The following is a 27,414-nucleotide window of genomic DNA, read 5'->3' as shown; positions in this document are numbered from 1 at the left end:
ACGTCCACTGGTTCCCCTTTATCCACCCTATACGTTATATCCTCGAAGAACTCAAGCAAATTTGTCAGACATGACTTCCCCTTCATAAAGCCATGCTGACTTTGTCCTATTAAATTATGCTTATCTAAATGTTCCGTTACTGTCTCCTTAATAATAGACTCCAAAATTTTACCCACCACAGATGTTAAGCTAACTGGCCTATAATTTCCAGCCTTCTGCCTACTACCCTTTTTAAATAACGGTGTTACATTAGCAGTTTTCCAATCTGCCGGGACCTCTCCTGAGTCCAGGGAATTTTGGAAAACTATCACCAAAGCATCCACAATCCCTACTGCCACTTCCCTCAAGACCCTAGGATGGAAGCCATCAGGTCCAGGGGATTTATCCGCCTTGAGTCCCATTATTTTACTGAGTACCATCTCTTGAGTGATTTTAATCGTATTTAGCTCCTCCCCCCCGAGAGTCCCCTGTTTGTCCAGTGTTGGGATATTCTTAGTGTCCTCTACTGTAAAGACTGAAACAAAATATTTGTTCAGCATTTTTGCCATCTCCATGTTTCCCACCATTAATTTCCCGGTCTCATCCTCTAAGGGACCTATGTTTGCCTTAGCCACCCTTTTTCTTTTTATATAACTATAGAAACTCTTGCTATAGATGAAACTTTTAACTGGGTTTTCAGGTGACTGTGGAAAATTGCAATGTGGGGCAAAATAGTTCATTGGTGGCTGAAGTAAGAGAACATGACAAAACTAGTTATGTCCTTGCTTGAAGAATTATAAAGCTGAAAACTTTAACTTACTAATCCTCTTTTATCTACCCGATGACCCTGTATTTTCATTGTGTGGGCATTTTGTGCTGGAGACATCTTAGTGTTGCCAAATACTCTGATTTTACTTCCTGTATCTACTATTCACAAAATGGCTGCCCACAAAATAATGATAAACACTTTAGCCTGGAAAATCCATGGGGTCAATCCTAGCAGCTATACCGGGATCCTAGCCACTGTGAATCTCCACCACCAGAGCTTGCAGGGTCATGGTGAGGACCATGCAAGAGCAAGCCTTGGGTGATATGGGGGAACATATGCTCCCCCACCACTCCTAAAGATTCCAGAAACACGACAGTAGCTGGCCAGTCTGGGGCCAGCCGGGCCTTCACACAGAAGAGTAATCTAGGTATATGAGTGGACCCCCTTACAAAGAGGGCCACTTCAACCCCATCCCAGCACTCTTTTACCTTCCTCTTCTTTGGGGATCCAAACCCCGACCCTTACCTGTTGGGCCTCACTTCCTCTCGGATTGGCCTGGTGCATGCCAGTGCTGATTGAACACCAGGTCCGCTTTGAGGGCCAGGGCATGAGAACTCGCCACTGGAGAGTGCCGGTCCCTGGCCCTGCATGCCTCCCTCCCCCCCACCTCCTACCGTTGATGGCCTTGTAGGGTCAGGCAGAAGCTCCACCTCCACAAGGCCATCCCAGAAACTCACACTTACTCATAGCTGGGTCTTGCAAGTTAGCAGCCATTCCATCGAGATTCCCACCAGACTTACAGCGAGAGTTCCCCAGAACGGCTGCACAATTTCAGGCCCTGTCTCTTAGTCACAATAGCAACTAAATTATTCATTTTGCAGCTGGTTTAAAACTATCCTGGCAAAAGATGGAGAAAATTGCAAGTACAATATTTGCTTGACATTTGCTAAAGGCATCATTTGTCTAATAGATTTCTTTACCGGACTGAACATTTCAGCAAATTTCACAGCTCGCACGAGCTCAGGAGCATCTGCTGGCAGTTGGTAGACGTCCTTGGTTTCCTCCCATTTCTGTTTATACAACACCTGGAACGGGCAGTTCAGGACAGATGTTACTAAACTGATTTGGAGATGCAAGTAGAATCCATTTTACAGTAAAATTATATAAGGTGTAAAATATACCATGCTCAAATCTCTGTGTTGACAGTGTGATGTAAGTCATGTTACCTTGCTAACTAACTGGGAAACATTTTTGGCATGTTCAATATCCCGGGCCTTCCCATCAACATGGCACATAGTCTTTGCCTTGTCACCTTCTGAACGGTACTTGACCTTCATAATGAAAAAAAATAGAATCAAAATGTATAACTTTTCAGAGTTCTTGCAAACATTCAAGTCTCATTATTATATAGAGGATATATGCCAGGAGCCTCACTCACAGATCATTCATCTAACAATTAAATACAATCAAGCAACACCATCCCAAGTGTGTATGATATTGGATGCGGCCTCTCGATAAATATTTCAAGTGCTTTTAAATGCCAGAGAACTCAAACTAAAATTACAAAGTCGGGAATAACAAAAAAAAGTCAAATGGGATTTTATTGCACAAAAGAGGTAATAGAAGTGTGGCATAAGTTACCTAGGAAGGCCATTGAAGTAGACAGTACAGATAGATTAAATCTGGGTTCAAGAGGAGATTCGTGCTCTCTCCCTGACTGGCCCTATCTGTCGGCCAGCTCCGTGCAGAAGCTGGTTGATTTTCCGCTGTCCAAAAACCGTCGAGCTACAGCAGATCATCGGTTCGGCGACCATAGCTCACCGGTAAAACTCAAATGAGGCCCAACCCTGAAAATGGTTCAGGCCTCCCAATTGTGGCACCACTGACGTTTTGCCCTTTTTGGCCCAAAGTTGAAAATCACACCTATCTCTCGTTCTCTCTAGCTCTCTCTTTCTTGGCTTAATGTGTTTTCTGAAGCTGATCGAACACAAAATTAAAGCTACAGCGGGTGTGTAATCAGTAGTGTGTGTTTTCTTCTCACTATCTGTCTCTGTCACAGACATATACATATGCACATGTACACACAGACAGCCTCACTGATTTAAAGAGCACTCAATATAACCTTTCCTTAAATGAAGTATAGGACATACGTCCTCTAACTTTTCTTCAAATTAAATCAAAAGATTGATGATCTGAAACTGCTAGAAGCTAAAGAAAAACATTCCTTTTGTTCATCTATTGAACAGTACTGATAAATTGAGTACACTACACATGCATACACTGCAAAAATCTAAACTCAGCTAACAGTGTCCTAGCTCTGGGCAAAGATATCACCAGGCTTATGGGAGGGGCTGAGGCCGTCAAGAAAAAATGTGAATGACCGCGTTAAAGAAATGAAAAAGTTATTTTAATAGGTAAATTTAATCATATTACTGTGAAATTTGTATTTTTTGAATTTTTATTTCATTTATTTTGGAAGTTGAACAGTTCAGTGACTAAGAAAAAAATAGCAGTTGGAAAAATTTTCAGAAAACATTTTGGGCACTTGTGGGGAAGAGATAATACAGCATCACCTAATGGCTAGAACCTGTAATTGTATGCTGTCAGCAGCGTGTTGACTCAGGACTTTATCATTTCAATTGTAGATATAGGAATTTATAATGGAAAATGTCAACATGAAGGTGTGACAACAAGAAGTAACACTTTGTAGACAGGACATGTAAGCAGACATAAGATTTTTTATAAGATGCAGATTTTTTAAGACTGAAGGTGATGCTTTTCTTGTAAAGATTCCATGCAATGGATTGCAAAGGAATGACCAGATTACTGTGGTGACATGTACACTCACTGCCACAGAATAAGACAAGGCAACTTAAGAATGCTGGGTGCTTAGAGGGGAAGGGGTACCCTAGTAGCTACAGTAATAGAGGACTGGACTTCCAACTGTGTGACCTGTACTTGAATCTGAGTCTCCACTGACATTCATGCTCAGGGTGGTCAACCTCGAGTGTGTGGAGAAATAGGAGGTTTAACCAAACCAGGAGTGCAAGGTCCTTTCCAACATTGTTCAGGTTTACTCCCAGGTTAGTACACGGCCCCATCATCACTGCTGAGCTGACGGATGGTAATTTAGTAGTACTGGCATTAACTGAATCCATGGAAATGCCCACAATTCAGGGGGGTGGGAGAGGGGGGAAAAGAAAGGAACCAATTAACACTGTTTGATCAATATCAAATAGTTTTCCAATGTATGGGTTAGTTGGGATTACTGTGTTCCTAAGTGAAAGATGCCACTCTGCCATGTTTAGTAACCAGCTTCCTCACCTCACTGAGCTGTTGTTGAGCCTTCCGAATTCGTTTCAGCTCTGGCGTGTCTGGAGTAAAAGCACACGGTTTTCCCTTTCCCTTTTCAAATGCTTCCTTGTACTTGTTCTAAAAATGATCACATTTCTTTAGGTCAAAATTACAAAAAAAAAAACGTTTTAGTCATCCGAAATTAGATACAGTGGCTAGGAAAGTACGCTCGAGTATGTCTCAATCATTCGCTTGTACATACCATCAACTCAGTTCACCCAGAGGCACAATGTCACTTCGGAGCAAACTGTTGCACTACTGACATTGTTCATATCACTCAGCAGATTCAGGAGAAATGTGAAGAGCAGCATAAAGACCTCGACAGTCGACACAGTTTTAATCGACCAAAGCTTTTGACACAACAGAGCTGAATTTCATCTTCACCACCGGGCAGGAACGGAGTGGTAACATGATTAAAATCATAGCGTGGCACATACTGCCCCATTCCCACTCCGGCCACCACCATTTTTCTAGGAGTCTTGAAATGGATGTCTCATTAGTCCATGCGAAACTAAACTAGTTGTTTTTTGAAAAATGAACTCAAATTACAATGTGGAAAGATTCATTTCTCCCCTGAAAAAATGGGCGACGGGCAGTAGAAAATCCGGTGGATACTTTGGATGCTCATTTGCCCACCTGATTTAATTTTCAAGCAGGCCTTTAAATGGGCACCCAGCACTCCTGCCCAAAACAGGCAGGAGCCTGTTTAAACATTCAAATTGGGTCCTAGGTTGGTGGTAGGATCCCGATTGCAATTTTAATGTACTAATCAGGCCGCTCAGAAAAAGGAAAATTACAATTTTGAAGTACCAATGGGCGGAGTGTATACTGGTTGCGCCCATTGGTACTTGGCATTGAGCAGTCTAACCAGCGGTGCTTAAAGCAATTACCAGAAGCCACTCCAAAAACCTCACAGGTAAATTTGTACTTACTCCTTTTACTCACCATGGCTGGATTGGCTCCACGGTGGATATCTCACCTCCTCCGATTGGCGAGCTAACTATCAGTACTCATTTACGGCTGACAACTCGCTGATTAGGGATTGTGGCCTCACTATACCTGTAGATGGGAATTCTCGCAAGAATAAGAGTTCCCAACTATAGTATACGCAGGTCACAATTCCAACCATTAGCGCTGGGAGCAATGTTAAGAGGGAACTCAATCTGGTGCAAAAGCAGCTGGAGAAAGAAATAGAGTTAACATTTCAGGTCGAAGACCTTTTGTCAGAACTGGCGAAAGGTCTTCGACCTGAAACCTTAACTCTGTTACTTTCTCCACAGATGCTGCCTCACTTGCTGAGCTTTTCCAGCATTTTCTGTTTTTATTTCAGATTTCCAGCATCCGCAGTACTTTGCTTTTGCAAAAGCAGCTGGACTCAGGTAAGAGCAGAACTGAGTGGAGGAAGGGAGGAGCAGGGGATGGATGGCAAAGAAAAGAGGCAAATGGGGAAATGGATGGCACCAAAAGGAAATAAATAGATGGCAATAAAGGGGGCAAATGGAAAGCAATGAAAGGGAGAAATAAAGAAAAAGAGGGAATAGGTGGTAATAGTGGGGGGAAAAATGGAGCTGAAAGTGTGATTGCTCCTTGGGATGGAAGGAGAGCATTAGCATTAATGGACGGTGTGGGGAAACTTATACACTGGCGGGACAATGGGGAAGAGTGGCAGCTTGAACTTAGGGAAAGGAAGAAGGGTACCAACTTAACTAGATGAGAAAAGGAGAAGAGTATCAGCAGGAATTGAGGGGGAGAGAAAGAAGAGTGACAGTATGAACTGGGAGAGTTGAAGTAGGAGAGTTAGGCCCCTAATTTGCATATGCAGTGGGCCTAATGCCAGTTTCAGGCATGCATCATGGACACCTACTGAGCAGCCCTAACCAATATGGCGGGCAGTGCGGAATGTGCACGGGTACATCACCCACCATATTGGACTCAATGTGATCCAATTTCTAGGCCTGCACGTCAGACCACATTGCTAGATTTTATTGAACATGAGAACATAAGAAATAGGAGCAGGAGTAGGCTATACGACCCCTCAAGCCTGCTCCACCATTCAATAAGATCTTGGCTGATCTTTAACCTCAACTCCACTTTCCCGCCCGATCCCCATATCACTTAATTCCCTTAGAGTCCAAAAATCTATCAATCTCAGCCTTGAATATACTTAACAACTGAGCATCCACAGCCCTCTGGAATAAAGAATTCCAAAGATTCACAACCCTCTGAGTGAAGAAATTCCTCCTCATCTCAGTCCTAAATGGCCGACCCGTTATCCTGAGACTATGACCCCCCGCTGTTCTATACTCCCCAGGCAGGGAAAACAGCCTCTCAGTATCTACCCTGTCAAGCCCTCTCAGAATCTTATATGTCTCAATGAGATCAGATCTCATTCTTCTAAATTCCCAAGAGTATAGGCCCATTCTACTCAATCTATCCTCATAAGACAACCCTCTAATCCCAGGAATCAATCTAGTGAACCTTTGTTGCACCGCCTCTAAGGCAAGTATATCCTTCCTTGGATAAGGAAACCAAAACAGTATGCAGTTAATTTTTTTTATTCGTTCATGGGATGTGGGCGTCGCTGGCAAGGCCAGATGTGGTCTCACCAAAGCCTTGTACAATTGCAGCAAGACTTCCTTACTCTTGTACTCCAACCTTCTTGCAATAAAGGCCAACTCAGTATTTGCAGCTGAGTAGCAAAAACCATACTTCTAACATGTTTTACAAAAAAAAACTTTCAAAACATACTAATAGCGGTGACATCTCTTAACTATTTGTATGGTGAAAATTGCTTAGTCCATATCATCCAGTGTCACAAAGTGTTTATACAACTTATGGACCAAAGTGAACATGGCTCATTTTGTTGTTTGTGAGACCATTTCCATTAGTATAAATTTCTAACAGCACTAGAGACAGGACATGCTCTGTTTATCAACTGTGTAACTCACTTGCTCAATTAGGCAGAATTCTTAAAAAGTAATGAATTGACAGATACAAATAAGAGAAAACACACTGCAATGAATTAATCTGCCAGTGTGACACCTGTGTATCTCTTATATCATGATCTTGATATTAACGAGAGGCAAGTGCAGAAAAAGTGGCATCTTAATATACATTTCTATAATATAAATATAACTTAGATTAATATATCCTCTAAGAACCTTATGAATTATCGCACTACAGCGTATTGCAATTGGTAGGTGTACTGCTCAGTGTAGCACCTAGTCGTAACAGACCTGGAAAGTCAAAGTTCAATCCCTGGTCTATACTGCATTAGCTGATCTTACGTAGGGTGCACTGAGGATTAGTCCAAATGATCTGTGTTCCGGGGTAGGGAAGGGGAAGATCATCCAGAGTTCATTGTCTAGATGAATCCTGCTAGAAACTATATGCGTATGGGCATCAGGTGAGGGCACGCTTAGGCTCAGTTGTGATGCCTCTACAGTCACTACCAAGGCTCACACATGAAGGCTGAGCACTTTAGCAAGGTGCCCGAGGTGGCAGCCTGTGAATGCCTTCAGGAAGAGAGGCGAGAAAATTGGAGGAGAAATTAAATGAAAGTGCAGTCAACATAAGAAATAGGACATAAGAAATTGGAGAGGGCGTAGGCCAAACGGCCCCTCGAGCCTGCTCCGCCAGTCAGTAAGATCATGGCTGATCTTCTACCTCAACTCCAATTTCCCGCCCTATCCCCATATCTCTTGATTCCTTTAGTGTCCAAAAATCTATTTATCTCAGCCTTGAATATACTCAACGACTCAGCATCCACAGCCCTCTGGGGTGGAGAATTCCAAGGATTCACAACCCTCTGAGTGAAGAAATTTTTCCTCATCTTGGTCCTAAATGGCTGACTATGACCCCTAGTTCTAGACTCTCCAGCCAGAGGAGACAGCCTCACAGCATCTAGCCTGTCAAGCCCCCTAAGAATTTTATACGTTTCAATGAGATTACCTCTCATTCTTCTAAACTCCAGAGAATATAGGCCCATTCTACTCAATCTCTCCTCATTGGACAATCCTCTCATCCCAGGAATCAATCTAGTGAACCTTCGTTGCACCCCCTCTAAGGCAAGTATATCCTTCCTTAGGTCTGGGGACCAAAACTGTACACAGTACTCCAGGTGTGGTTTCATCAGAGCTCTATATAATTGCACCAAGACCTCCTTACTCTTATACTCCAAACCCCCTTGCAATAAAGGCTAACATACCATCTGCCTTCCTGATTGCTTGCTGTACCTGCATGTTAACTTTCTGTGATTCGTGAATAGCAACATTTCTTAGTCTCTCACCCTTTAAAAAATATCCTGCTTTTCTATTCTTCCTGCAAAAGTGGATAAATTCACATTTCCCCACATTATATTCCATCTGCCACCTTCTCGCCCACTCATTTAACCTGTCTATATCCCTTTGCAGCCTCTTTGCGTCCTCCTGACAGTTTACTTCCCCCCCCTAGCTTTGTATCGTCAGCAAACTTGGATACTTTACACTCGATCCCCTCATATTGTAAACAGCTGAGGCCCAAGCACTGATCCTTGCGGCAACTCTAATTACAACCTGCCAACCTGAAAATGACCCGTTTATTCCTACTCTGTTTTCTGTCCGTTAACCAATCCTCAATCCATGCTAATATATTACCCCCAATTCCATAAAGAAAGAAATTGTGAATCACACCAGTAAATTCAGCGTTGAATGTTGAAGAAAAAAATGCACAGCAACCAAATGTATGCACAAAGCATGAAACACAGATTTCATACCTGACTGAACTGATCCTTCATCTTGTGACTGTGTTCAAGGTAAGGGGTCATAAACTTTGATTTGTCGACCTGCCTTTTCTTTCTCACTTGTCTGACAGGTAACCCTGAATCAGATTGTACCTGCTGAACCTTAAACAACGAGTAAAACAGTATTAATTCTACCCTATGAACAAATGCACCATCAAATATTCACTAATTATTTAACTTGTTACTGTCCTCACCTCTCGAATGACTGTGTGTGGTTCCGAAACCTTGTGGGGAAAATAAATGGTCATTTAGTAGCTAAATAAATAATGTCACATTTACTGCAGCACATGGTGTTAATTCTATTCCTATGAACAAATGCGCCACCAAATATTCACTAATTAAATAACTTGTTACTGTTCTCACCTCTCGAATGATCGTATGTGGTTCCGAAACCTTGTGGAAAAGAAAAATAGTCGTTTAGTAGCTAATAAAAGGTGTCACGTTTACTGCAGCAAACAGTGTTAATTCTATCTCAATAAACAATGCACCACCAAATATTCACTAATTAAATAACTTGTTACTGTTCTCACCTCTCGAATGATCGTATGTGGTTCCGAAACCTTGTGGAAAAGAAAAATAGTCGTTTAGTAGCTAATAAAAGGTGTCACGTTTACTGCAGCAAACAGTGTTAATTCTATCTCAATAAACAATGCACCACCAAATATTCACTAATTATTTAATTTGTTACTATTCTCACCTCTCGAATAAATGTTTGTGGTTCTGAAACCTTGCGGGAAAGAAAAAGTAATTCAAAAGCTAAATAAAAGGTGTCACGTTTACTGCAGCAAAACAGTATTAATTCTACACCTATGAACAATGCACCTCCAAATATTCACGAGTTATTTAACTTTGTTACTGTTCTCACCTCTCGAATGAACGTATGTGGTTCTGAAACCTTGTAGGAAAGAAAAATGTTAATTGAGCAGCTAAATAAAAGGTGTCATGTTTACTGCAGCAAAGTTTGCATGAGGTACTTTTACTGACAGAACTGGTCTACCTAAAGTAGCCATGCAATATCAAGCCTGTTACAAGGCACTGAATAAACCGTTGCTTTTTATTGCTATAAAGGCCAATATTCATTGTCGAGCAGACAGCAGGAAACTTTCCTAATATATTACTCTTCTTGAAAGCCAAGGAAATCATCTGTAATTAAAATTATGTGTGGACTGAAGGACTACTGGGATGAAATTATGCTATGCCATATCAGTAACAAGTGGTTTAACACATTTGTACGAAATTTCTGTCCACTCCTTTAATGAAGTCACCAATTTGGTCAAAGTATATGGGCTATCACTTTTGTTAAAATAGTGGACAAGGGAAATTCCATAACCTATCAAAATGTTTGTTACTGATATCACACGGCACAATTACAATCCATACATTTGATTAAGCTTAAATTGAAACCGCTGGAAGTCAGAATTCTGATGGAAAAGGTCTGATGGAAAATGTTAATTTATCCATCTGTCTCAGATTGGCCTGATGTGTTTTTCCAGCATTTTCAGCATTCACGGTTTTTCTTCTGCTCTCTATCGTGTCATTGTGATTAGTTTTTTTCAGACGCGGGCACTATTCCAGAAATTGTTTGCAGTCCATCGGCTTTAAAAAATAAGTTCTTCCATGCTGAATTTTTCTTCAGCGATTGAGCTGCGGTTGTAGGCAAGTGCATTACTTCAGTTAGGAATTCTTTTCCAAAAACTGAGGCGTCCAGTCAAAACTGTGAAGTGTTTGTCACAATAAACCCTTTCTTGAGTAATTTGGCAGTTCTCTCTGGTTCAATAGCATTGACAATAGAATTGTTTTTTAAAAATTCTTAATTCAGTTCATTATAGGCAAAGAAAAGGCAGCAAAAAATGTTGATAGTAAATGTTCCACAAATTACTTGATACAGTTATTAGGGCTCAAAAAAGTTGCTTGCAACCAGATTGTGTATAACAGGAATAGATGTGTTGGTAAAGATTTCCTTACATTATAAATTTGCTCATGTCAGATGTGTGTGAGGGAACTTGACATCGAAGTAAGTATAAATACATGTTTCTTAAATCTAGAAAAAATGCTTCAGATGAAAATCTCCTTCCTCTCAAGGAGTTCACCTTCCTTTAACATGCATTTCTACAGTACTTGCAACCATAAGCTGGCATCTTAGACTTAGCAAGATACTTCATCAAACGCTACCCATGCTGCTTATTGCAAAGCGATAAATGCTGCTGATCAGACATATTCCAATGCTTGCAAACATTTTCAATCCCAAACAGATTGGACATCCAAAAGGTTTTGACAGGCCATTAAAGCAATCACGGATCATGCCTTCACCGTACTGACACTTGTGAGCACCACCACATTGCAGCATGGCACAGAAGAGAGATGTATGAAACTGTTCACTGTTAAGGTAACCCTGCATGATAGTGGCAAAATACTACCTGAGAATGGACCAACATCAATCAGTTTGCTTCCAGAGTTTTGGAGTTCGCTATGCTGCGGAATCTCTCATATTTAGCTCTTATGTATTGTGGCATTGTACTGTTCTACTGTGCTTTCAACCTTACTAATTCACCTTTATTGCATCAGTTTTCAGAGGCCCAATGCTCCAGGAGTGGAAGTTGGTTCAAGTAAATTCTAGATCCTGATCCAATCAGGTTTAAATACCAACTTTTCATTCATCTTTATTCCTGATAAAAGTGATTATAACTGTACCTCAGCACAAATACCTTCACTAATAATTTGGATTCCAATTAAGTCATTCATCATTTTCTAGATTCATACAAATCAGATTGGCTCCTGGTTTGGATTACTCTCAGGAGAGTTGTGCTGGAGATAATAATCAGTAAGTGACTATGAACTGCATTTGAGCATTAATAATTTGCTTAATTCTGTATACAATCTGGTCTTTTGGCAGCTAATTCCTTCATCTAGAAAAGCCATGGATTGGCTCATGCTTTGGATCACTCTGCTGACTTTGAATATCAGCAATATCATCTGGCATAGGGGCTGGGATTTCAGTCTTATGCTTTAAAGTATCAGTGGCAAGCTGCTTAATTGTGTTGCCTGACTTTTCTCAGGCAAGGACAACAACAAAACATTCAACAGCAAATTCTCATGCAAGTTGGCAAACTTGACTTTTCCAGCCCTGCAACCCACATCTGCCACTATTTTTATGTCAGGAACACACATAAACAACGGCTTCATGCATGCCTGTAACACTCAGGGTACAGGCAATTACCTTTGTTACCTCTTTAACCTCTTTTCCTTTTATCACCTCCTCACCTCCATATGTATAGTACTACAATGGGGGCAAATCCCACAGAGAATCAAAAACAAAAATTATCACACTCTCCCACTATTTTCCAGCTCTGAGTGAGTCCATTAAAAAGCCTTTAGGATAAAATACTGTGACATCTATATATTGTAATTGATATTTTCTGCACTGCTTAGGGAATCTTGAATTTTATTGGATCGCTTTATATTTCTTTACCACCTTTACTACTGTTTTAAAGAATCCATTTAAGATTTTGTTACATTTGTGCACAGAAGAAATCTCTTCCTTTGTTCGTTATTTAAAAGTCTCCCAAGGCCCACATTTTAAAAATTCACTACATGTAGATCAAACCTACAGTGGTTACCATTATGATGTCTTCATCAGAACAGAGGAGAATAGGGGTCATTTGATAGAGGTGTTTAAAATTATGATGGAATGGTACAGAATAGATAGAAACAGACTGTTTCCATTGGTTGAAGGGTCTAGAATGAGTGGGCATAGATATAAGATTAAATGTGAGAGATTTAGAACAGAGAGCAAGAGAAACTTTTTTGCTCAGCGGTTTGTAAGGCTATGGATTTCATTATCGGAGTTAGTAATTGAACATAGGAACAGGAGTAGGCCATTCAGCCCCTCAAGCATGTTCCGCCATTCAATTAGATTATGGTTGATCTATATCTTAACTCAATTTACCTGCTTTGATTCCATATCCCTTAATACCCTTATCTATCAAAAATCCATCAATCAACAGCTTTTTGTGGGAGGGAGCTCCAGATTTCCACTTCTCTGAAGTAGAGATCATGTCAACTTTTAAGAATAGGTTGGATAGCTGGTTGATGGAAAGAGGGATAAAGGGATATGGGAAAAGCATGGGCACATGGGATTAGGAGTATTGTTCACGTGGAGGATATACACCAATAATGACTGGTTTGGACAAACAGTCCGTTTCCATGTTATAATTTCTATGTAATTCTATGAGCAAACACACTAAACATGGTCAACTGATAAAATCTCAGTGCCTTCGAAAGGCTTCTCCTGATTCCCATTAACATAACACCTGTTTTTAAAATTTTTTATTAGGGATGTGGGTAATGCTAGCAAGGCCATATATTTTACCCATTCCTTAGTGGCCCTGAGGAGGTGTCAGTCTTGGCTTAGTGGTAGCACTCTTACCTCTAAGTCAGAAGGTTGCGGTTTCATGTCCCACTCCAGGGTTTTGCATACATAATCTAGGCTAATATTTGAGTGCTGAGGTGTTGTCTTTTGGATGAGACTTTAAACTGAGGCATCGTCTGTCCTCTCAGGTGGACGTAAAAAAATCTCGTGGCACTATTTGAACAAGAGCAGAGGAGTTCTCCCTGGTGTCCTGGCCAATATTATCCCTCAGCCAACATTACTAAAACAGATTACCTGGTCATGTATCTCAATGCTGCTTGTGGGACTTTGCTGTGCACAAATTGACTGCTGAGTTTCCTACATTACAACAGTGACTACACTTCAAAAGTACTTCATTGACTGTGAAGTACTTTGGGATGTCCTGAGGCCGTGAAAGGCGCTATATAAATGCAAATTCTTTCTTTTACTGTTTTTACAATGGCTTACTAGGCTACTTATAAGAGGCAACCACATAGTTTGGGACTAGAGTAGGCTCCCTTCCCTGAAGGACATTATTGAAGCAGGTGAGGTTTTACCATCCAGCAGTTTTCATGGACATCTTATTCCCTTTCTGGTGCCAGAGGATTTATTAAATTAAGTTTTACAACTTACTATGGTGGGATTTAAACTGATGACCTCTTGGTGCAGTAACATAACCACAAGACTACCATATCCTGGTGGTAGAGGGAAGAAGGCAGCTTCTAAGGCCATCATCAGACATTCTTTTTTGTGACGATTTAGGACACATGCAACTGATGGTGGTAATCTCTGTTAACTGCATTTACATGTTGATCCTTTTATAGGTGGCATGTTTTTAAAAGGATGTAATGACTGATTTAATTATATTAAAAGCAACTTTTCTTTTATTAATTACTAAAAAACAGCCTCTTGAGTATTCTTTTAACAAACAAAAATGTTCTTCACCTACAGCAAATAGGTGAATAAGAGGCAAAAGAATAAGAGTAGAAGGCAATATTATATGGCTGACCATGTTAGATCATAGGTGAAGGTTTTCTCTCTGTGCTAAGTGTAGCAAAATCACAAGCGTGTCTATAAAGAACCGTGATTATGATTTCGCTAAATCTAATGCATAGAAGTAATCATAGAATCTTACAGCAGAGAAGGAGGCCATTCAGCCCATCATGCCTGTGCTGGCACTTTAGAAGAGCTATTCAATTAGTCCCACTCCATCTGACTATTTCCTCACAGCCCTGCAATTTTTTCCTTTTCAAGTTACTATTGGATCTGCTTCCACCATTCTTTCAGGTAGTGCATTCCAGATCCTAAATAAAAAAAACTGTGTAAACAAAATTCTCCTCATCTCCCCTCTGGTTCTTTTGCCAATTATCTTAAATCTGTGTCCTCTGGTTATCGACCCAATCGTCATTGTGAACAGTTTCTCCTTATTTACTCTATCAAAACCCCTCATAATTTTGAAAACCTCTATTAAATCTCCCCTTAACCTTCTATGCTCTAAGGAAAACAATCCCAGCTTCTCTAATCTCTCCACACTACTGAAGTCCCTCATCCCTGGGAACTACAAGAAGTAATCAGCCCCTAATAAAGCAGACAACTTGTAACTATGAACAATACTCATAGATGTTTTAGAGACATGCGGCAGGTTGGGAATCTGTTTTGCTCTGCCTAAAGTGTGTTATATATTCACAAATAATAGGAAAAAAACAAAAATGGGCCTAAGTGGGAGAAATTATCTTTCTGCATCTATTAATAATCGAGGTATGCTTCCAAGAGAAAACACAAGTTACAGGAATTATGGGAACCTTAGAATTATCAGTGGAAAGAAACAATTCCAGTACAGGACAAATGGTCAAAAGGGGGATGTACCTAAAACAATCTATCCATACATTGCATTTATGTTAAATGAGTCCAAGCCATGAGTTTTCGGCCAAATAACACCCACAGCACATTGCTGAGCATTTTTGTTTTTATTATTTCAGAATTCCAAGAAATAAAGGTTTTTTTTTCTGAAAATAAAAAGGAGTTTTATTCAATTCAATTAAAATGGACAAGATTTTTACCTGCTGAAAGGTAATCATAAACAGGAATCATATTTTGTCGGTCATGATGAATAACATTCGGTTTATTATATATCCTGCATAAATTACTTTGTCATGATGTCAATAGCAGAACTGAGATACATGAATAGGCTGTTCAGATGACCTTTTGCAAAGCCCACAGTGTTACCTGATTCACATCACCCATTTCAATCCTGTTGTTATTGGGCGCCTGGGTCTATTTTAGTGAATTTAGCTCATTACAACCAGCCTGGGGCTGACTCATTTTTCTTACAGTTGTCTGATACTAGACTAAAATCACCCTCTCATTTTCAGATCTGAATCATAGAATCATAGAATGATCCTGCTCAGAAGGCAGCCATTCGGCCCATCGTGCCTGTGCCAACTCTTTCAAAGAGCTATCCAATTAGTCCCACTCCCTTGCTCTTTCTCCATAGCCCTGCAAAATTTTCCCTTCAAGTATTTATCCAATTCCCTTTTGAAAGTTATTATTGAATCTGTTTCCACCACCCTTGCAGGCAGTGCATTCCAGATCATAACAACTCACTACATAAAAAGTTTTTTCCTCAAGTTGCCTTTGGTTTTGAAATAGTGTAACTGGCTACAATTCCCAATTCAATTATTTAACAAGACTGCAAGGACTCTCTCCAGAGCTGGAATTTGGTCATCGGCAAGAAAACAATGACAACATGAAACAAATTTGTTGTGGATAAAAAGCCACTGTTCATGGCTGATGACAGCGATGGATCATTTTTATCGCCTATTGCAGCATTACGCAATTTTCTCTGAACGTAATGTTAAATGGTTCGCCAAAAATCAGTGATGATTATGAGTTAGTGTCTGAACGATGGAGGATGGAGCTGGGAAACAGATTATGAGAGGCTAGTAAGCAAGGTGTGGAAGATCAGCAGATGAGCATGTAAAAAAATGCACATATCGTGACAGAGACACAGCATATGCTTCATGACATCTTCATTTAGTCTCTATAGTGTTAAACAATGCATGCACAGTGAAATGAATTGAGATTATTCCATACAATAATACAGTCAAAAGGAAAATTAAATGACACCACATTAATAGCAAAAGGACAATATTTCCACTTTGTACATAAAATATTTTATCACAATTTTTATTTTTGGTCTTGAAATCCCAAATGATTTAACTTTTTGTAACGACAGTTTTAAATTCCTCAAAAAGGATTTCTGGCAGCTGATAAACTTAGATATTTAAAAAACTTTAAACTATAAAAATAGACCAATATGAATTCAACAAATTATATCTTGGTCTCACAAAAATTGGAGTCGCTTTAATATTTTTATATTATCAAACTAAGAAACATAATAAGTATCAAAATCTTTTACAGTACAACAGCTCTTTCACAACTTTACTATTTTGATAGATTTCATCTAGTTAGTTCTGGTTTTGAGCAGAATACATTATAATGGGCTGTCAATCAAAATGTTTACACTAAACATATAGAACATATGGCATTTTATTCTACAATACACCTTCAATATTACAAACAGTGTTACTATGACAGACTTTAGCCTGGCCCTGGCAGAATCTCCATTGTAGTCAATATACACTTAATTATGAGCCTCTAAAAAGCAGAACTACTTTATCCATCTCTAAAAGTATGCAAAAATGAGATTTGACTGTGTTGGCATTTTAAGAATGTACAATTATCTGTATTCTTGGGGGCAGAAAGTTCAATAATACATAAATTATAACTTTTCTACCAATTGCCTTGATGGTTTGGTAGGTAAAGGTACTCTCAGAAGTAGTACTGAGCTATATAGAACTGGAGGGCCCAAGTTTAATTCCCAGTCTATGCTATGTTAACTAATCTCAACTAAAGCAATAGTTGGGATGTTACAATTGCCTTTAGTATTCCTGAAGGAGGGAGGGGGTAAATTAGCCAGTGTCATAGCTGTAGCCCAGCAACCACTGCTTTCAGGAGGGAAGTTTAATTATTTTGTCCAAATTTCATCCTTTCCTCTGCTAAAGTTCAGGTACTGATCCATGGGCTCTCCCAACTGCCCATTCCAAAGGTGTGAACGGAGACAGTGAGTGTCAGCAGGCTAATCTATTGTGGAGGGCATCGCAACCTAACAAATATCTGTCTCCATCTGACGATAACACGTGTACACCTTCCAGCAGGGGGGTCGCTGTATAGCGATCAGGAGTGAAAACGCTGGCAAGTTTTTTCCTTGCCTACACCAGGGATGCTGAAGTCAATTTTAGTGCCCTACCACTACCTGACTGGGATGAGTTAACTCATCACAAACTGAGAATTGACCCCAAGGCATCCCTAGTCTGTATAGCTGAACACTACGTTAAGCAGTACACATATTAACTGAGCCAACATGGGGGGCTTCTGCATGAATTGCTTTCACTGAACAAACACATCACCACAGGCTTTTGCTTTATATTATGGCCAAGTACATAGGAACAGGAGAAGGCCATTCAGCCCCTCGAGCCTGTTCCCCCATTCAATTAGATCATTGCTGATCTGTATCTTACCTCCGTCTACCTGCCTTGGTTCCATAACCCTTAGTGCCCTTACCTAACAAATATCTATCAATCTCAGTTTTGAAATTTTCCATTGACCTAGCCCCAGCAGCTTTTTGGGATGTATAAGTATTTAAATAGTACTGTATAAATTATCAGTGGGTCTATTCATTATTAATGATCCTACTTTCTAAAGCAAGTAATCTAAGAACATTCTAACAAGAATTGACAGCCCCTATAAGAATCAAAAAGTTTCCTAGCAGTGATAACAGTAAATAGATTGAACACATCAAATGAGTATTTATTGGTTTAGTTAAAGGATTAGTTCTTGTAATCAATTAGTGATCCACAAGGTGAGACAAAACAACATTAAAATGACAGTAAATTATGATTTTTTTTAAAAATTCAGTAAGTTGACCACTTATAATTTTCTGCATCACAGAAGATTATGGAAAGGACATCAGGAAACTGTCAAAATACAAAGAAAAAAACAGCAATATCTGCAACTAATATTTGATAGACTATTCCCATCAATGCTAAATATTCACTATAGATAACCCCTTTATTGATGTAAAATCAGTAATATCCACAATTATATTTCAGTATTTAATGAGATATTCTTGTTGATTCCAAATAGCCGCTGTAGATGAAACCAATGCCAAAGAGGAATATTCCAGGAGGAAAATATAAAGATGCTCAAGTCTGTTTAGTTACACTGGATCATTATTGCATATCTGTTAGAGCACCTTCTACCCCACCAACCGCTTGAGAACTGACTCCTCAGCCTGTTTGAACTTGGATGCTGCGTTCCTTGTGCGTGCTCAGCATGCCTTTTATAAGTGCTGACTGCTAAAGTATTTCAGTACAGCAGAGACTCCGGTATGAAGTGGGAAAATAGCAATGAGCAATATCATAAAAAGTAAGGGAAAATTAGCTTTGTGTTTTTATTTCCTAGTAGGATGGAATGAGGCGATGTGTTTGCTTTTAAGTTTTGAGGCTGAAGGGTTATTAATTTTTGTTTAATCTCATTAAAGTCTTTCAATATAAAATATATAAGCTTCAATTTAAGCAGTGCTGAAAAACAAAAGGCTTGCTTTGAGAAGGAAAATTATTCGTCAATGTGCAAAAATAGCAGGATCATTTTTGCTGGTTCATTAGTGGTTACATTTTTCTACTGTTCATGGCAGAAAAGGCTTTGATTATTTTTATGAGCCCACCCGCCCTAATTTTAGTTAGGGACTATACATGATGGTTTGTTTAATTAATGAGATAAAAACTTGGCATATTAAATACTGCTATTTTTTAATTCATTTATTTTCATTATCATGAAGATTATTAAGTTAACCAAAATCAGTATGCCTGTAATTATAGGTGGACTATATCGTTACAAAATAGTTTTTAAGTGTTCACTATATGAAGCCAAGACTGCAGCAAGAAAGTGAATTTGTTGATTTCTTTCCATGTAATCAAATTTCCGCAACTGTTTTACACTTCTTACCGTTACAGTCTCCTCCACTTCATACTCTTCATATTCCTCATAGTCTCCCTCTTCGTCTTCCATTTTTACTGTCTGTCACCGACTGAGTGTCCTAAAATAACGCAAGACGTCAAATTCTAAACCAATACACCAAACAGAAAAGAAAATACACAGGTAATACTGAAAAATGGGTTAAAAAGTGGATCTACAAGTGCAAATTATTTTAAGGGCTCTGTAATATCATCAGGAAAGAAGAGAGCTTGGAGGTGCCGTATATACACATCTAGATAGACATATAGTGTATGGCAGACATACCGTGCATAAAAATACTTGCTAGACGTCAGCAATAAAGTATAACCAGCAACCTAACAGAAATGAGACTGGGCACTGTCCAATTACCAAAGGAATGTACTCCCTTCAGTCTCCACAACTCTTCAATTTACAGCTGTAAAAAAGGGGGATAGTAGGTTAGGTGCCGGTGTCAAATAATTAAATAAAATGGAGCTCCACTTATTTCGCAGTTTTGATTCTAGGAATGATTTGCTTGTTCTGTTAACATTAATGGGTAGCACAATACAAGGGTTGGGGGTGGGTGGGGAAGTGTCCTAGATCAAGCACTGAGGGTTTGCAACAGCTGTTCCTAGGCCTCAAATTATTTGTCACGTAAGTTAATACCACTGTGTGATTGGCTGGTTTAGTTTAGCCGGCTGAGTTGCAATTCCTTCTGAGGCAAGCTAAGCCCACGGCTGCACGGTTAAATTTAGGAACACAGGCTGGTGAGCTTTTTCTGAAAGTTCTAATATTTAAATAAAATAGCCAATAGCCTGGATATGATTCCGCCGTGAACACAAAACCAGAGTGGCTGTTTACCGAGTATATACCGAGTGGATAAATGTCCTAAAACTAAGCATCGACTGTAGAGCATCAACAAGATTCATAGTTCAGCTGGTTTACTGTACCCACTGATCTCTAAACAGAGGTCAAAGACCCAATACTAATCCCTCCTGACCAGAAATATTACAAAGCAACGAAAGCACGTATTAAATACAGCGCCACATTGCAAGAACACACTTACAATCAGTATTCGAGACAGAAATAACAAAATCTTACCCGTGATTTATAAAAGTGATTTCCCCCCGGCAGCTACAGCCTCCCCAACGTTCCCCTCCCAAGAAACGCTGGGCAAGAGCTACTAGCTGCATCAGCGTCTAAATTATCATGTGAACAGGCAGACCAATCAGAAAGTGCTTTACTCAGGTTTCAGATGCTAAATATACCTAGTGACCCCTTTAATAACCACCTGTTCAGCAAACCCATGGAGGGACACCAGTGATGCTGGCCAAAGGCTTGGATGATCTCAGACAATGCAAATTTAACGGCTGAAGCTTCCAGGCCAGAAGGCTATCTGAGCTGTTTTCTTTTCAAGTTAGCAGCAGTGGAGATTTTCTTTGTTAAATTTTGTAATTGTAATTTATTGTTTCCATTGGGAAACATTGACATTCTACTGGAACTTCAAAAGATCAAATTCAGCAACTATTCAACATTTCTTTTTGATTATTAGTGTGCACCTTGTTCACTTTTAAAGTTGTACCCATATTATCATCTGTTACCCTTGGATGGAAAAAACTCCATGAATATGATATTTTACTTTATCAGGGAAAGGCTGCATGCTGAAAAGTTTGAGTTAAAATGGAATAATTGGATTTGTGAATCAGCAAGAATGTGGCAGGAATGCTGAGCTATATCCTGTATTCGTTCCTCTTCCACTGGACAATTCCTCCCTCTCCAGTGCCCCTCAGCAGTTTTCTTTGTTAACAGCCATCTTTATTTTCAAACTGTCTCTCGTTCATTTTGTTTATAATTTCTAACATAAGGTGTGACCACCCTCCACGATTATATCATACAAGGTATATCCTTTGTAGTTTTTTCCTGTTTCTCTGATTGGAAACAGTGTTGTCTGAATGAATTATTTTCAGATCAATTGGTGACAGCTAGCCCTGATAGATGCTTTCCACACTTGACATCCTAATACAGGAGTTAGTGTCAACTAATGATCTCTCCCAGGCCCATACTGTTTGAGGTTACACAATGAATTTGAAAGGCTATGAAGGACTAGATGTAACTGAAACATCGAAATTATGGTAATAATTAGCTCAACCTGCATTACACTAGGGAAACGAGATAGTGGGTGCTTCAAATGACCAAAACTATGATCTAACTCTTCGGTTGACTTTTCCATCCTCAACTCAGTGGTGTAATACAACAACTTGCATTTATTTAGCGCCCTTAATGTAGTAAAACATCCCAAGGTGCTTCACAGGAGTGTTACCAGACAAAATTTGACACCATGTAAAGAGATATTAAGACAGGTGACCAAAAGCTTGGTCAAAGAGGTAGGTTTTAAGGAGCGACTTAAAGGAGGAAAGAGAGAAGTGGGGAGGTGGAGAGGTATAGAGAGGGAATTCCAGAGCTTAGGGCCTAGGCTGAAATATGGATGACTGTTATGTTTTTGAATTTTACACTTGATGATCAGGTTCAGCATCACCAGCTATTCCTGTAAGCAGACCTCACATCTCCTACAAACTGGAGTGTGCCTCTTTACTTGCCCAGTATCTACGTAAACGATAGTGAGACTCAAGGGCCGAACAGATTCTGATTTACTGGAATGTGCCACTTGCTGTTATGTGACTGCCCTTGTTTGTGATATGCAGGCTGAATATACACTCTATCAGACTGAGGGTCAGGCTATAAACTAACAGATAAGTCAAGTGTTATCAGTGGTTAGTGTATGTAAGTATTTAGTTTATTGGTCCATGATTTTAGTTGTTGGTGTTTTTAGTGGTTCGTATTTATTTTACTGATCAGTGCTTTAGTATTAGCTAAACAGTTAAATAGCCTTAAAGCTAAACAAACAGTTTAAATAACTGTCAGCTAATATGGCAGGACAGCTGGGGCCCATCGCATGAACATCCTGTGCCATGTGGGAACTCCAGAACATTGTGTGTCCTGGAAAACCACATGTGCAGGAAGTGCCGCCAACTGCTCGACCTTGAGCTCGAGCTAGAGGGGCGGCTGGCGTCACTACAGTGCATACGGGAAGCTGAGAGTTTCATTGACAGCATGTTTAACAGGAGTGATCACCCTGCAGCTACAGATAGTTCAGGAGGAGAGGGAGTGGGTGATCACCAGGCAGACTAGGAGGAACAGGCGGGCAGTACAGGAATCCCCTGGGAGTGTGGCACTCACAAACCAACGTTCAGCATTCAGGGTGTTGACACCTCAGGGGGGTGCAGTCAGGAGCAAATCCACGGCACTGTGAGAGATTCGGCTGCACGGGGGGGGGGGGGGGTGGTGGGGGGCACATGAAAGTGTAGAAATGCAGTTGTTATAGTGAATTCAATAGTCAGGTGTTTCTGCAACCGCAGACGTCAGTCCCGGATGGTGTGTTGCCTCCCTGGTGCCAGGGTAAAGGACATCACTGAGAGGGTGCAGAACATTTTGAAGGGGAAGGGGAACAGCCAGATGTTTTGGGCCATGTGGGAACCAATGACATAGGAAAGAAAAGGGTTGAGGTCCTACAGTCAGAGTTTCAGGAGCTAGAGAGGGAGTTAAAAAGCAGGACCACAAAGGTTGTAATCTCTGGATTACTCCCAGTGCCACACACCAACGAGTATAGGAATAGTAGGATAAGACAGGTAAATGCGTGGCTGGAGAAATGGTGCAAGAGGGAGGGCGTCAGATTCCTGGGGCATTGGGATCAGTTCTGGGGCAGAAGGGACCTGTACAAGCCAGATGGGTTGCACCTCATCAGAGCTGGGACCAATGTCCTCACGGGGAGGTTACCTAGTGCTGTGGGGGGAGGGTTTTGCAGGGGGATGGGCACCAGAATGTAATATTAGAAAGGAGAAACAAGGTGCACAGAGGACCGGGAGAGAAAAATAGCACAAGCGTAAAGAATAGTTCAGAAATAGGAGGGATCAAACAGGGAGCAAATGCAAGGCAGTATAAGATGAGTTTGGAATGTATCATAGAATCATAGAAAATTCACGGCACAGAAGGAGGCCATTCGGCCCATCATGTCTGAAAGAGCCACGCAGCCTAATCCCACTTTCCAGCACTTGATCCGTAGCCTTGTAGGTAACGGCACTTCAGGTGAACATCCAGGTACTTTTTAAATGAGTTGAGGGTTTCTGCCTCTACCACCCTTTCACGCAGTGTGTTCCAGACCACTACCACCCTCTGGGTGAAAAATGTTTTCCTCAGCTCCCCTCTAATCCTTCTACCAATCACTTTAAATCTATGCCCCCTGGTTATTGACCTCTCTGCTAAGGGAAATAGGTCCTTCCTATCCACTCTATCTAGGCCCCTCATAATTTTGTACACCTCAATTAAATCACCCCTCAGCCTCCTCTGTTCCAAAGAGAACAACCCCAGCCTATCCAATCTTTCCTCATAGCTAAAATGCTCCAGTCCTGGCAACATCCTCGTAAATCTCCTCTGTACCCTCTCTAGTGCAATTACATCCTTCCTGTAATGTGGTGACCAGAACGGTACACAGTACTCAAGCTGTGGCCTAACCAATGTTTTATACAGTTCCAGCATAACCTCCCTGCTCTTATATTCTATGCCTCAGCTAATAAAGAAAAGTATTCCCTATGCCTTCTTAACCACCTTGTCTACCTGTCCTGCTACCTTCAGGGATCTGTGGACATGCACTCCAAGGTCCCTCACTTCCTCTACACCTTTCAGTATCCTCCCATTTGTTGTGTACTCCCTTGCTTATTCGCCCTCCCCAAATGCATTACCTCACACTTCTCTGGATTGAATTCCATTTGCCACTTTTCTGCCCACCTGACCAGTCCATTGATACCTTCCTGCAGTATACAGCTTTCCTTCTCACTATCAATCACACGGCCAATTTTTATATCATCTGCAAACTTCTTGATCATGCCCCCTACATTTAAGTGCACATCATTAATATATATCACAAAAAGCAAGGGTCCTAGTACTTAGCCCTGGGAAACCCCACTGAAAACAGCATCCAGTCACAAAAACACCCGTCGACCATTACCCTTTGCTTCCTGACACTGAGACAATTTTGGATCCAACTTGCCACTCTCCCTTGGATTCCATGGGCTTGTACTTTTTTTGACCAGTCTGCCATATGGGACCTTGTCAAAAGCCTTGCTAAAATCCATGTAGACTACATCAAACGCACTACCCTCATTGACCCTCCTTGTTACCTCCTCAAAAAATTCAATCAAATTAGTCAGACACGACCTTCCCTTAACAAATCCATGCTGACTGTCCTCGATTACTTTGTGCCTTTCTATGTGATGGTTTATCCTGTCACTTAGAATTGATTCCAATAATTTGCCTACCACCGAGGTTAGATTAATTGGCCTGTAATTACTCAGTCTATCCCAAGCTCCCTTTTTAAACAATGGTACAACAATAGCAGTCCTCCAATCCTCCGGCACCACACCTGTGTCCAGTGAGGATTGGAAAATGATGGTCAGAGCCTCCGCTATTTCCTCTCTTGCTTCTTTTAACAGCCTGGGATACATTTCATCCGGCCATGGTGATTTATCTACTTTCAAAGATGCTAATCCCCATAATACTTCCTCTCCCACTAAGTTTATCCTATCCAATATTTCACACTCCTCCTCCTTAACTACAATGTCTGCATCGTCCCTCTCTTTTGTGAAGACAGACGCAAAGTATTCATTAAGAACCATACCAACATCTTCCGTCTCCGCACATAGGTTACCTTTTTGGTCTCTAATAGGCCCTATTCTTTCCTGAGTTATCCTCTTTCTCTTAATGTATTTATGAGACACCTTTGGGTTGTATGTGTAAATGCACGTAACGAGGTAAATAAGGATGGTGAGCTGTAGGCACAAGTCGTCACATGGGACTATGATATAGTGGCAAGAACAGAAACCTGGCTCAAAGAAGGGGAAGATTGAGTACTTAATATTCCTGGTTACAAGGTATTCAGGAAAGATAGAGAAGGAAAGAAAGTAGGGGGTGGCAGTATTGATCAAAGAAACTATTTTAGCACTGGAAAGGGATGATATAGTTGAGTGGAACAAAGATAGAATCTATTTGGTCAGAATTAAGGAACAAAAGAGGAGCTCTTACGCTACTGGGTGTATACTGTAGGCCACCAAATAGTGGGAAGGATATAGAGGAGCAAATTTTCAGGCAAATTATAGAAAGATGCAAGAACTATGCAGTAGTGATAATGGGGGAATTCAATTATCCCAATATAGAACTGGGATAGTAACAGTGTAAAGGGCAAAGAGGGGGAGGAATTCCTGAAATGTATACAAGAGAACTTTCTTGATCAGTGTGTTTCTAGCCCAATGAGGAAGGAAGGAGTGCTGGATCTAGTTCTGGGGAATGAAATGGGGCAAGTGGAGCATGTTTCAGTGGGGGAGCATTTGGGGAACATTGATCATAATATCATTAGCTTTAGAATAGTTATGGAAAAGCACTGGAACAATCAAGCATAAATATATTTAACTGAAGGAGGGCTCATTTCAGTGAGTTAAAAAGGGATCTTGCCCAGGTGGGTTGGAATCAAAAATTGGTAGGTAAAACCATCATTGAACAATGGGAGGCCTTCAAGGAGGAGATGGTTTGGGTACAGAGTAGACATATTCCCAAGAAGGGGAAAGGAAGGATATCTGAAGCTGGAGCTCCCTGGATGACTAAAGTTTTAGAGATTAAAATGAAATAGAAAAAGGAGATTTATGACAATTCATTATACAGTAGAGAACCAAGCTATATACAGAAAGTACAGAGAAGATCTAAAGAAGGGAATAAGAGGGGCAAAGAGAGAGTATGAGAATAGATTAGCGGCTAACATAGAAGGGAACCCAAAAGTCTTTTATAAACATATAAATAGCAAAAGGGTAGTCAAAGGAAGGTTGGGGCCAATTAGGGACAAAAAAGGAGATCTTCTTGTGGAGGCAGAAGGTATGGCTGAGGTACTAAATAAATATTTCGCATCCGTCTTCACTGTCTAAAAATAGTTAAAGAGGAGGCACTTAAAAGGCTGGCAGTACTCAAAGTAGAAAAGTTGCCTGGTCCAGATGGGATGCATTCTAGGTTACTGAGGGAAGTAAGGCTGGAAATTATGGAGCCACTGGCCACAATCTTCCAATCCTCCTTAGATATCAGGGTGGTGCAAGAGGGCTGGAGGTTTGCAAATGTTATACCCCTGTTCAAAAAAGGGGAGAGAGATAAACCCAGCTATTACAGATCAGTCAGCCTAATGTCAGTGGTGGGGAAACCTTTAGAGACAATAATCCAGCACAAATTAGGTGGCACTTGGAAAAGTATAGGGCTAATAAATTAAAGTCAGCATGGATTTGTTAAAGGAAAATCGTGTTTGACTAACTTGATTGAGTTCTTTGATGAAGTAGTGGATAGGGCTGATGAGGTAGTGCAGTTGATGTTGTGTATATGGACTTTCAAAAGGCAATTGATAAAGTACCACACAATAGACTTATAAGCAAAATTAAAGTCCATAGGATTAAAGGGATAGTAGCAGCGTGGATACAAAATTGGATAAGGGACAGAAAGCAGAGAGTAGTGGTGAACGGTTGTTTTTCAGACTGGAGGGAAGTATACAGTGGTGTTTGCCAGGCATCTGTATTAGGACTATTGCTCTTTTTGATATATATTAACGACCTGCACTTGAGCATAGAGGGAATAATTTCAAAGTTTGCCAATGACACGAAACTTGGGTATGTAGCAAAAAATGTGAAGGAAAGTAACAGACTTCAGGAGGACGTAGACAGGCTGGTGAAATGGGCAGACACATGGGCAGACACATGGGAGATGAAATATAATGCAGAGAAGTGTGAAGTGATGCATTTTGGTAGGAAGAATGAGGAGAGGCAATATAAACTAAATGGTACAATTTTAAAGGGGGTGCAGGAACAGAGAGACCTGGGGGTATATGTACACAAATCTTTGAAGGTATCAGGACAAGTTTAGAAGGCTGTTAAAAAAGCATTTGGGATCCTGAAAAAAACATATAGAATCATAGCATGGTTACTGCACAGAAGGAGGCCATTCGGCCCGTTG

The 27,414-nt window shown here is 40.5% G+C and overlaps 1 protein-coding gene across 15 annotated transcripts in view; it reads right to left on the bottom strand.

Moving 5' to 3' along the window:
• The window catches only part of neb (nebulin), a 266,346-nt gene extending 245,839 nt beyond the window's left edge, over window positions 1-20,507 (bottom strand). For 10 of the 15 annotated variants that reach the window (XM_067987151.1, XM_067987136.1, XM_067987143.1 and 7 more), the window contains exons 1-11: window positions 20,425-20,507; window positions 19,336-19,426; window positions 9,748-9,777; window positions 9,580-9,609; window positions 9,413-9,442; window positions 9,246-9,275; window positions 9,077-9,106; window positions 8,856-8,984; window positions 4,073-4,180; window positions 1,975-2,079; window positions 1,729-1,833 (exon numbers count right to left, since the gene is read on the bottom strand). In XM_067987151.1, coding sequence (XP_067843252.1) covers window positions 1,729-1,833; window positions 1,975-2,079; window positions 4,073-4,180; window positions 8,856-8,984; window positions 9,077-9,106; window positions 9,246-9,275; window positions 9,413-9,442; window positions 9,580-9,609; window positions 9,748-9,777; window positions 19,336-19,398 — 660 coding nt within the window. In that variant the 5' untranslated portion in view covers window positions 19,399-19,426; window positions 20,425-20,507. The remainder of the gene's footprint in view (window positions 1-1,728; window positions 1,834-1,974; window positions 2,080-4,072; window positions 4,181-8,855; window positions 8,985-9,076; window positions 9,107-9,245; window positions 9,276-9,412; window positions 9,443-9,579; window positions 9,610-9,747; window positions 9,778-19,335; window positions 19,427-20,424) is intronic. The other 5 variants (XM_067987138.1, XM_067987137.1, XM_067987140.1 and 2 more) reach the window with 5 other exon arrangements.
• Window positions 20,508-27,414: the final 6,907 nt, after the last annotated feature.

Source organism: Heptranchias perlo, chromosome 7, assembly GCF_035084215.1.
Source record: "Heptranchias perlo isolate sHepPer1 chromosome 7, sHepPer1.hap1, whole genome shotgun sequence".
NCBI classification, from domain to species: domain Eukaryota; kingdom Metazoa; phylum Chordata; class Chondrichthyes; order Hexanchiformes; family Hexanchidae; genus Heptranchias; species Heptranchias perlo.
The sequence above is the reverse complement of the archived record's forward strand: the minus strand, read 5'-3'. Positions and strand labels throughout refer to the sequence as shown.